General features: G+C 42.1%; 1 protein-coding gene across 1 annotated transcript in view; it reads left to right on the top strand.

Annotated features, from left to right (window-relative positions):
- The window catches only part of SLC20A2 (solute carrier family 20 (phosphate transporter), member 2), a 31,826-nt gene that overhangs the window by 18,584 nt on the left and 1,646 nt on the right, over positions 1 to 11,596 (top strand). Inside the window, exons 8-9 of the mRNA XM_009075954.1 lie at positions 5,946 to 6,131; positions 6,836 to 6,920. Of these exons, the coding sequence (XP_009074202.1) occupies positions 5,946 to 6,131; positions 6,836 to 6,920 (271 nt within the window). The remainder of the gene's footprint in view (positions 1 to 5,945; positions 6,132 to 6,835; positions 6,921 to 11,596) is intronic.

The following is an 11,596-nucleotide window of genomic DNA, read 5'->3' on the forward strand; positions in this document are numbered from 1 at the left end:
GAGCTGCATGCCCTGGCTGGTGTCAGCAGGCACCTACCTGGGCTCATGGACTCCAGCCATGGAGGAAGGTTGCTTATTACTGTGATGGTGGCAGGAGGTGTGATGCTCCAGCTGAGCAGGGTGACCGTGGTCTGTGCCTCCCACCCATGTCTGTGCGTGCCAAGGTGCAGGTGAGACTGAGGTTTGGCTGGTACATCCTGTAGGGAGAAGAAACCTGCCTGCAGGCATTTCAGGAGGGATCTCAGTTTTCCTGTGTTCCTGCTGCATAAATTGTTTGAATGTGTCTGCTCTAATTAAATTTCACGTAGAGGACTTCAAGACTACCCTTGTGTATTCATGCTTAGATATTAGGAAAAAGGGGTCATTCGTGTTGGAGTCTGCAGGTAATGCCACACAGATTTATGGCACACGTTTGACAAAGAATGGCTTTTATTATCCAGACAATATAGGCTACCTTACTGACAACAGGATTTAAAACTATTTCAGAACTATGGTGAAAATGTTTATTATTTTTTATATGTTTCTACACATCTCTCCGTGGTTTTAGAGAAGCTGAACTGCTACTAGATAGGGAATTCATTGTTAAGCAAAGCAGTTTGAGTGAAATTAGGAAATAACCTGCTTGCTCAAAATACAGGGTGAGGAAACTTCTCTCACCTCCATACAGACTTCACTGGAGTTTGAGGTCAGAGCACACAAACAGCAGTACGATTCACCTTTTTTGCCTCTTCCTAAAGTAAATGTAATGGGATTAAAGTAGAGAAGAGCCAGCACATTGCCAGTATCTCACTGCACAGAGAGAGCTTAGTGGGATTCAGCCTCCTGGCTAAATAAGGAGTCTTAAAGGAGCTATAATAAGACTGGATTACAAAATGGGTATTTCTCATTTCCTCCCTGCGAGCTGCAGTCAGGATCACTTAGAATATTTAGGAAGCTAATCTGTCTATTACAATTAGTGAGAGCAGCCTGATATATGACTTCTTCCCTTTTTAATAGCAGTCCATCCTCTAAGTCCAGCCTGTCCCAGGTATCTTCACTTGTGTCCTTAATTGTGCAGGTGCATGGCATTTTTGTTGTGCCATGCAGGCAAGGCAGAGAGGAGCAGCAAGAAACAGGAGGCTCTGGTGGGCACGGGAATCCCTCCACATCCTGCTGTGAGCAGGGCCCATGACTGGATTTGCCAAGGGAGAAGCTGATGCTGATGGTGGGCTCTGGGGAGGAGAGACCCAACCCTCCAGGTCCAGGGGTTGAGGTGTCAGGGCCAGCAGTTGCAGTACACAGCTATGAGCTGCAGGAATAAAAATGTGTCCTCCCTGACTCATTAACACACCCAAAGCTTCCACATCACAGGGCACAGCTCTGACACACTTTTATTGCGCTATAGTATATGCACTATTTCAAAACTGTCTGGTTATTAGCACTAGGATAAAACTCCCTCGATAATCTGAGATCTCTGGAGATTAGGACATATGTTTACTGTTGATACATACAGGCGTATCTTTCTTGCACCCTTAGTCAACTGGGTGATGTCTCAAGGCGTAACTGCAGCCTATTCAGAAATATCATCCCACTGATTTTCCCAGTGGAAAGTTTATTTGTGAAATCCTGGCTTGGGAAATAGTCAAATGGCTGGGGATTTTGTAATTATATTTGTAATGTTGGACATCTAATACAGACTGCATAGATGGCTGTTTTGCTTGTCATTCAGTTTTAATTGGTGATAGTGTATGTTTCAAGCTTCTTTCACTCCACTAGAAAAAGTGGCTAAAATGCAATCTGCTTTTTCAGGTAGCAGAGAATCAAAGCATGGTCATCAAGGGGTCTGTAGATTATTCACAAGATGTATTCAGAGCATAGCTTTGAAATACAGTTAGATGTTTTTGAGCAACTCACTCCCTTCAAATAATAGCAATAAAAAATGTTATAGTCCCTGTTCCTTCAGAGAAGGGCTTGGACTTATGACCCACAAGTACCTAAAAATTTCTGCTCCTGTGTGCGTGCATGGGAAACTGTCATTTCTAAGACTGTCTCATGATAGCTGAATGTGGGGGTGTTTTTTTTGTTTGTAATACTATCTGTCTCACAGGGGAGAGGAGAAGCCAACTGTATTTATAGTTCAGATTCACTGTCAAATGCTATCTTTCACAACAGCTTTATAAATGGTGCGTGACAGATTCTCAACTGGCACAAGTGAGCAGAAAAAGAGAAGTTGTGCCAATTCACGTTAGTTGAGAGAGCTAGAGAAATCACCATGAGGGTCAGGCAGCACTTCACTGAACTGCTGTGACATGCGTCCGTAAGTACAAGCATCACTGTAGATGGCATTTAATCCTGTATTTCACCTTTGGAGAAGGCAAACAGCCCCTGCACTCTGCCCCTGCTGCAAAGTCCTGTGCCCTGTGAGTAACTGGGGCTGGCAGAGCCTGGCAGAGATGGTGTAAGGTACTGGACATAGAGAATACACTTTACAACAGGTAGACTCAGGAGTTGGGCTTCTTACTCCATACCATTTCATAAATTCATCCTAAAATTAATTTGTAATGGCCATCCCCTTGTGCTCAGTGGAAAACATGTATTAATTGTGCAAAATTAAAGTAATACCATGACAGGAGCAGCTTATGTGGACTTTTAAACACAACAACGGAATAATACAGTAACATCTAAAGCACTTCAGTTCCATAGGAACCTAATGGGAGTTTTACATATAGATAGAGGTGGATAGGGGTTGGTTCAGACCCCCTGGGTAACCATGTCAGGCTTTTTTTTTCTCCAGCACACTTGGAGCTCCAGCACAAAGGAAACTTAATTAAGGCAAGGAGAAGCCTGCATGGGAGAGTAAGAGAAAATCACTTCTTGAAAACAGACTTGTGAAATGAGTCTTAGCCAAATGCATGGAAGATTTGAGGTCTGCTTTCCTGCTAGTTATGTCTTGAGTCAAGTGAGATAGGACCAGTGGGAAATACTGTGCAAGCCACATCCCAGTCTAGCCAGCATCCTTGTGTCACATCTGGTTAATCACTCAGCTGTATGAGAAGCTCTCAGAGTGAATTCTCTTATCTAACAATGCCTTTCTTTCAATGTGTTGTTTTTCTCTTGCTGTCTCTTACTCTACTGTTGGGGCTGGTTGTCTTCTTCAATGCAGAACCAAGACCCTAGTCTTTGCAGTGCATGAGTCAGATACATTTATTGTGAGCTTTTGGCAGTTCTGTGGTGGGTCAGGCCTACCAGCTTCTTCTAGAGTTCTCCATTGGCACAGGAAGCATTGATGCCACAAACCCCTGGGACTGGACCTGCACAGTCTAGATGCTGAAGAAGCCCCTTGGAGAGCTCATGGCTCTGGTGATAGATCTGAGTCACCAGTTGGTGGCTGTTGGTAGCCACTTGCAGGTATTCAGGCTGGGAGATGCTGCTCTCCCTAAGAGTTGAACATTTATTGAACGTGATTTACAGGGAGAGGAGAAATGTCCTTCTGGTGTAGATAACCAGTGATGCATATACCCACAAATGAAAATGCAGTTAATTACCTTTTTGCCTTTTCAAACAGATACGGATCCAGTGCTCTTCTGCTCACTTTTCTTAGAGGGAAGATATCAGAAATGCTGTCTCTGTGGGCATCAGTGTCATCTCTTCTGCTCTGTTAGGCAGAATCAGCCACTTGGATCTCTGAGGCTGAGCATAAGTCTGCAGAGTTTTGCCTTGTCTTCCGTTGCCACAAATAAGAAAATTATATTTTCTTCGAGGCTTAAGTTTAGATTCAGATAAGTGTAGCATTTGCAAATAATTAAAACTGGATTTTGGTACAGAAGAGCATAGTTTGCTGCTGTAGCTTTTGAAGCCTTTTCTGTCTTTCCATTTACATTGAGACTGACAAATACCCATCCATGATCTCTTCAGAACAGTCAGGAATCAGTGCCTGGTCTTGCTTCAAATGTTATTTTCAACAGGGAGATTGTTTCCATGTCATATGGCACTGTAAAAAAGGATGATCAATGTTTTATTTGCCTTTATCCACCATTCTCTGCACATCAGTTGAAGGTACAGTGAATGACCTTCCTTTTTCTATGCACAAGAAAGCATTTAAATATGCAAGTAATTTAATCCACACCTGAAAACAGTGGAAAAGAAGTTGGAGGTTGACTTAAAAATATTAGAAATGCTTCGATCAAGAATCTCTTCTTCCTTGGAGGTAAAATAATTCTTGCATTTAGACTCTAAGGATTTTTCACATACTGTCCTTCCATTCACACAAAAACTCGACAAATGAAATGCTTACTTGGGCACAGTATCAGACCAGAATTTTAAAGTATTTTTGCTAGTGGAATTCACTCTTTATTTAAAGTGTCTGGTTCTTCATTGTACTACTCAGTGTCTTCAAGCCCACTGTATTTTGTTATCCATGTTAGCTCACTGATTTATTTCCAGTATCTTTCTCAAAATCCATAAGAATTATTAGTTCTTTTTTAAATCAAAGAGCATTTTAAAATGCTTTTGTTTGCCTCGCAGCTTGCATGTTGTGTGTGTTTACAAGGGAAAAGTCCTTCCTAGTTACTTTGCTCCAGGACCTCTTTTCAGGATTCAGAGTTCCTTTTATCAAGGACCAGATCTAAGAAGGAGGGTCTTGTGTGTCTTAGACGTGCCAAGCTTTGCAGTGCTGAGGACCCTCGTCTCTTGGCAATCACCACTCAGCCCCTAGCACCTCGTATCTGGTAAAGATGGGATTCAAGTAAATTATTAACTGGTGTATACGGTGGCTTGGTTTGCACAACACTTGACATTAAAACTGGCCCCTACTCCATCTGTGTGCTTTGGAGTGGAACCAGGAACTAAATTTAGCTGGTCCTGGCTGCAGGGCGAGCATAGCTGTCGATCCTGCCCGCGGCGCTCACCGTGACCCGCTTTCCTTATCTGTTTATAATGAGGAGAGCTTCCTGATGGTTTTTAGATTTTTTTGGAATGACATTGGTCATGTTTGTTCTGCTATTCTCCTGATTATTTAGACATAAATGTAGCACTGCATCATTAATTATGCTGTTTTTGTGGTGGATAAATGCTGCCCAGTAGGGCAAGCAGCTACTTGGTTTAGCAAAAAAGCTGAAAAAAAAAAAGGATGTTGAAATTCTTATCTGCTTTTTATTATTTAAGCCTCTAAAGGAACTGGATACCAGCTTTCAAGTTTTTCTTCTAACTCTCATGTCTAGAAATTTGATGCTTTTTTAGAATAAACAGAGTCAGAAGTCTGACTCTAGGCACTGGAGACTCTAGCTACCAATATTGGGTAACCTGCATTAGGAGTGGGGACTTCAGTGTTGCTGACTTTCAGGATTTTTCTAGACAGCAGTAGCAGGGTAGCAAGAAGGGCTTATGTCAGCTATGTTTCACCAAAAGATCCTCTCTGATCCAGTCCAACTAGCTCTACAATGCGTTTGAAGAGGACTAAGTCACCTTCCCAGCTGCACTCTGATTGTATCCCAAACTTTACAGGCTGTCAAACTAGATTATATTTCTATATTCTTGCCTGCAATGGTAATTTTGTTAATTATTTTCCCTCTTTGACAAAAATAGCTAATTTGGTACTTGAATTTTAAAAATGCAGTGCTCTTGAATTGGTAAATTTTGAGACAGTTTCAGTGCAGTACTGAAAATAGAGATTTTTGTCACAGAACAGACATAATGAGGTACTACCAATTCTGACATCTCAGGATATGATTTGTAAAAGAGAAATTCCTTTCAGGATTCCCTCTACTTATCAGTGATCAAGTGACTACTGAAAAAACAGCATGATAGGAGTACCCTGCTGCAGCCTGTCCAAGCAAGCAAGGGTGTTGCCTTGTGGGGTCAAGTCAGAGCACACATGATGAAGAAAAATCACACAGGAAATAAGAGACTCCTTACAAAGCAATTATCTGCATTTTTGTAACTCAAGTGCTATGCTTCTGTTTCTCCAGCAATGCAATCGGTCCCCTCGTCGCACTCTGGCTTATCTATGAGCAAGGTGGTGTAATGCAAGAAGCATCAACTCCCATCTGGCTGCTGTTTTATGGAGGTGTTGGGATCTGTGTGGGTCTCTGGGTCTGGGGTAGAAGAGTTATCCAGACCATGGGTAAAGACCTCACTCCAATCACACCATCAAGGTAGGTCCACAGGTGTCATTACAGTTGTGTGAACTTTGTGTGTGAACCAGTCTGAGAAATTGCTGCTCCAGTATTTTGTTTGTAATGCAGTTTGCTGGTTTTGCTGTGCTGTGATTTTCATGATAACTTGGCTTTGACTTCTCCTTCTTTTTTAAAAAGTGAAAGAAATAAAGGAAAAGGAGAGAAAGAATGAGAAAAAGAAAAAGAGAGAAAGGAAAAAATATAACTCTGTAAACTAATACTGAACATGTTTGAGGCACAGAGGTCTGCATGAACAGTCTTCTGCTGCTGACCTAGTTAACATGGCAGAAGGTGCATTTGGAAATGGCAAGATTACAGTGGTTTTCCCAGTGTGCTTCAGACTATTAAAACCATATGTATTTATCACAGTAATTTTTGTCCTTAATGCATACTCGACCTCTGCTAGTGCTTAACCAAATTACTAATTAGGCATGATTCACCGCAGCGTAGTAGTAAAAGTCTGTGACACAATGAGCCGTGCAGCTGGGTTACTACAGATGACTAGCCTGTGCTGTTCTCATTACTCAGACCTTCCTTGTTCTCTTAACGTGTTCGTATGACAAAAATCAGTTGGAGATAAAACAGTCGAAAGAAGAAACGGGTAAGATTTTGGCACGCTGCATGGTATCAGTCCAAGCTGATGCAAAGAGTGATTGTGAAGTGTTTTCTTATGCTTCCCGCAGTGGATTCACTATTGAGTTGGCTTCGGCGTTCACAGTTGTGGTAGCTTCCAATGTTGGACTTCCTGTCAGTACTACACACTGCAAGGTATGCCTTTGCCCAGCGACTGCAGTCAAGGCAGTCTGGACTATTCATCTTAAAATTGTGCCGCTCGAGCCAGGGATAATGGCATGGCGAGGGGAAAACAGCTGCTGACAGAGGATGGTTAGGCAGAGGTGTGTCAGCGCATCTCGGTCATGCCAGCAACATTGGAAAATAATCAGGCTTCCAAAAAATGCACTGGAGTTGTCACAGAAAAGTCACTGGAATTGGACACAGTGTGAACTCCATAGCTGTTGGTAAAGAAAAACAGCACTTAAAAAAACATGAGCTCGATTTTAAAGCAAATGATTACAAGGAAGAGAACCTGGTTTCCTCTGACGGTGCCATTTGAACCTGGTCGGGTAACATTTCTCCCTTGTTCAGAGGCTGCGCACCATTCATCATTTATACTTCACTTTCTTGATAAGTGCATGGCATGGGATTTCCTGCATATAACTCTTTTACTACAGGTTTTCCATCTGTCTTTTTTTTTTTTATTTCTTCACAGTGGATTTTGCATTGAAGTAATGTGTGCGCTAACGGTACTTGTAGCCTCAAATGTGGGTATTCCAATAAGCTCCACCCATTGCAAGGTATTGGAGTTTGCAGTGATCATGTCAGTAAATCACATCACTAGGACAAACCATAACAAAATACAAGAGATACTGATTGTTGCAGATTGCCTTCACTATGTGACGCGCCGTGCAGACTGTGACCACTTTCAAAGCCAGTATGGCTAAGCAAAGTCAACGTTACAATTATTTGCACAAAAGTCTGGACTGTCTCTCACCCTTACATAATCGTATTGAACTAATATAGACATATTAAAATAACATAGATTCGTAGTTTGTGTGAACCTGGTTACGTGTACTTTAGAGCAACCTGTATGAAAAACACTGTTACATCATTAAGCTAATATTTTAATGTCTCTCTTCTTTTAAACCAACCTGTCCTCACTTTTGTGCATTATGATACAGAATCTGGCCCTTGTAATTAGTTCTTTGAATGAGGGTGTTTGCTTTCTTTTTTTTCTTCTTTAAAAGAAGATCAGTTTGGAGTATATAGGCTGGGTAAAGAGCAGAATTTAATTGTGTCATACGATATACTATGTGAGAAAACATTTATATTGCTTGTAGGTATCAGGGAGCATTTGGACATTTACAGTGCTGGAAGAACATAATGCCAATTTGGAATTTTGTTTCCTGGGAAATTCTCAAGTCAAATATCCTGTCTTTCTTTCCTTTGCTTCCCCATGGACTCCCAAGCTCTTGGACATGCACAGCTGTTAGTTTCTTTCACCCTCTGGGAGGATGTGCGGAAGCCCCTTCAAAATCAGAGACCCCAGAGTGGCAGAGTCCCTCTGTGGCATGACATGCCACCAAGACCAAGCCCTAAGACAAGCCAGATCGTGCAGGATTCACTACTGCACCCTGGAGACTTTGGAGCCCTTCCAGGCCCTGGCTGGGGCTGGGGCAGGCAGGTTTCCGGAGCTAACTGCTCCGCGGCGTGGCAGGCAGGCTGGCAAGATGCCGGGCATCCTTGCCTGTGACATTGACCTGGTTTCCATTGAAAGAGTCAATGAAATTCACACATCCTGAAAAATTACTCAAGTTGGTTCAACTGGCCTTTTTCTAGTGAAAACCATTTCTTCAGAAAGCCTTCCTCTGTTGCAAAATCATTTCTTTCTTCTGCCCTGGTGCTCTTTGAGAAGCAGCCAAGACTGAGCTGCTTTGAAAGGCTGTTCAGATTTTCTGGCATTGACAGAACTCTAGTTCCTCTGAATCAAACAGGGAGGGGAAAAATAATAACAACATGATCCACTTCTAAAAATGCTAGCCTGAAACCATGTCCCTCCCTTTAAGCTGACTGGTATATCAAATGTGTGATGAAGATTTGCCAGGGAGAATAATACAGCTTTGATTCTCCCAGTTGCATGCCTGAAACACTTATAGCCAACTGTTGCAAAACAGAAAACACACTTTGGTGCAGACAAATAGACTAAATGTAAAAAGAAAATGTCTTGGAAGCCATAAGCTAATGAGAGGATGGCATGAGGAGGTATTCATTCACTCAACACATTTAAAAGCTTGGTCATTTCTAACTGCAGAGCAAAATAGTTCTTTTAAAAAAAATACTTCCATAAAAGCAGTTAATGTGGTTAGTCTGTGTCTGCTCCCTGTACCTTGCTGTATCTCATTAGATGGATCATTCTTAATGGCAAGATCCACTTCACAATAGGATTAGACTGTTCCAGGATGTCATATTATTATAACTGACTCAATGTTTCAGCAAAATGAGATCCTAAGTGATCAACACAAGATAAACCAAACACTTGTAACAGATGCATTCCCATATTCCTTGTTTTCTTTGAGGGCCTAGGGAGGGAATAAAAGAACTGTTGTATATAATTTACTCCATGGGAAAATGCCCACTGTGGTGGCTAACTGGAGATTGGTAGCAGGAAGAAAAGTATTAGCTGTTGAGAAAGATTGGTCAAGCTCTCTCAGGAGCTGCCTTTGGTCCTAAATCAGAGGCTTTGGTCCACATGAGGTAGTCACTGCCCAATGTGCCTGTCCTAAATCTACAGCCAAGCAGCTTTTTCATGCACAGTGCCTGCGGAGAGCCTGAACTGCACCTTTGCCCTTGCCACGAGTCAAAGGGGAGAGGAAAGTCCCTCTGAAAGCCTCCAAGTCAAGGAAGCCTGAACACCATAGCTACACTGCTCTGCCTGCACCAGTTCAACATCCTTTGGGATTTAGCATCGCAAAGCTGGTGTGGTGTGAACGCATACCTTACCGTTCTGCTGCCCAGGTGGGCAAATGATCATGTTGACTCTCACACATAGCATCTGTTATTTATTCTAAGATTTGAGGTGTAGAAATAAACAGGCATTTCTCAGCTGTAACAGATAGAATGTGTTCACATACAGATAAAATTGGAGTGCAGGAGTTAAATGCTTTCCTCTGCAAAAGCGACTTTGCTAAGGTCATACTGTTGGCTCCATTTTGCCATTATGATTTTGGGGGTTTTGAAAAATATTCTCTGTGTTGCTGTGATTGAATTATCATGTTCTGTGTGTTCTTATGATATGCCATTGCACAGAAACAAGATAGCCAAAAGCATTCTGTAATGCTTTAGGCAGAGCATAGTGAAGGCAAACTGCACTGGTTTCAAACCAATCTCAAAATAGATGTCATCTGAAATTCTGCAGACGGTGTAGTGTCTCTACACCCAAGTTTTAGCTACTCTCCTAACCACTAGTCCATCAAAATAACTATTAATAAACTAAACTTTAATAATGTTTAAAACAGATTGCCAATGCCATCATTGCTGATACCTTTTAAGTTTCAGGAAGGACTCAGAGACTAGCATATGTAGACTGCAGGCTTGCTCAAAAAGCAATGCTTCTTGTTGCAAGCATGACAGGCAGATGCTAAGGGCACAGAAAATGTAAAGCTGAGCCCAGCAGCTGAGCTGCTGAAAAACCAAACACTGTTTCCTCAGGTTAACACTTTGATATAGTCAGAAGCGTGGGGTTCCTCTTCACCAGGCACCTAAATACACTTACACCTCCTAAATGCAGAGTAGCATATTATCCACTCAAGAGGTATTCAGATAAAATGTTATCTAACAGATTTCCTTACTGGAAATAGACTGAGGCCTCTTTGGTCATAGAGTATCAAGTTTAGTTTTCCCTTCTTCCTTCACAGGTACCCTAGAACTACAGGGTCTTCCACAAATTATCTCTTCTCCAAAAAGAAATGTTAAGCAGTACTTACAAGATAAGTAGATGTTAACAAAAGATGCAGATTTGATATCCCCATCGTATCTTTCTCTGATTCTAGCATTTATCATTTCCTGGCTCTGTACATGGGGAGTAGCCCATCTTTTGATCTTTAGGCAGGGCCTGATACTCCCATTAAGAAAATAAGTGGGGAAGAGGAGGCAGGGATGTCACTTCAGGGTGCACATGCCCAGCTGTGTCCTGGAGTTTCCTTACCTTCAAAAGACGCTATTCCTTCCACATTTCTTGCTGCTTTACCATGCACTTTGAATACACTTGTGCTGATTTACATGCTTTTGTTAACAGCATGGAAAGCCACTTCTAGGGCAGAAAGGAAATGCAGTGTTTCTTAAGGTTTTGTATCACGTTTCACTGGAAATGTTTTTCTCAGTCCAGTGTTTTCTTAAAAGCTAATATGTTGGGTTTATACCCAAGCTTATGAACTGAAAATACATTCAAGGAAGAATATATTACAGCTTTGCCCATGCTACAGTCTACAAAACCACTGCCCTACCCAGTTGTCCTGGTATCCTGCCTTTGAAGGATATTTTGATCGTTTATCCATTCCTCGCCATCCTCTTGACATTTGTGCAGTTTGCATGCCCCATAGCATCAGGCTGATGTCTTTGATTGCAAGGAGGATTTTAGTTCTGGATGCTTTGCTTGGCTGGCTGTTCCAGAAGGGCTGGTTTTCCTCAGAGGGCTTGGACTGATGAGTTTGATGTACCAGGTCTAACCTTGCACTGTCTATCTGCCCCCTGCCAACTCATCATTGCTGTTACAGGGTGGGCTCAGCTGCTTACACTGCCATTGCTGTCCTGTTTACAGCCCTCAGTACTGAAATACAGAGGTACTGTTTGGAGTCAGCTCCATATGCCAGGCTGTAAGCTGCAGAGGT

The sequence above is a fragment of the Acanthisitta chloris genome, unplaced genomic scaffold (genome assembly GCF_000695815.1).
Source record: "Acanthisitta chloris isolate BGI_N310 unplaced genomic scaffold, ASM69581v1 scaffold31435, whole genome shotgun sequence".
NCBI classification, from domain to species: Eukaryota; Metazoa; Chordata; class Aves; order Passeriformes; family Acanthisittidae; genus Acanthisitta; species Acanthisitta chloris.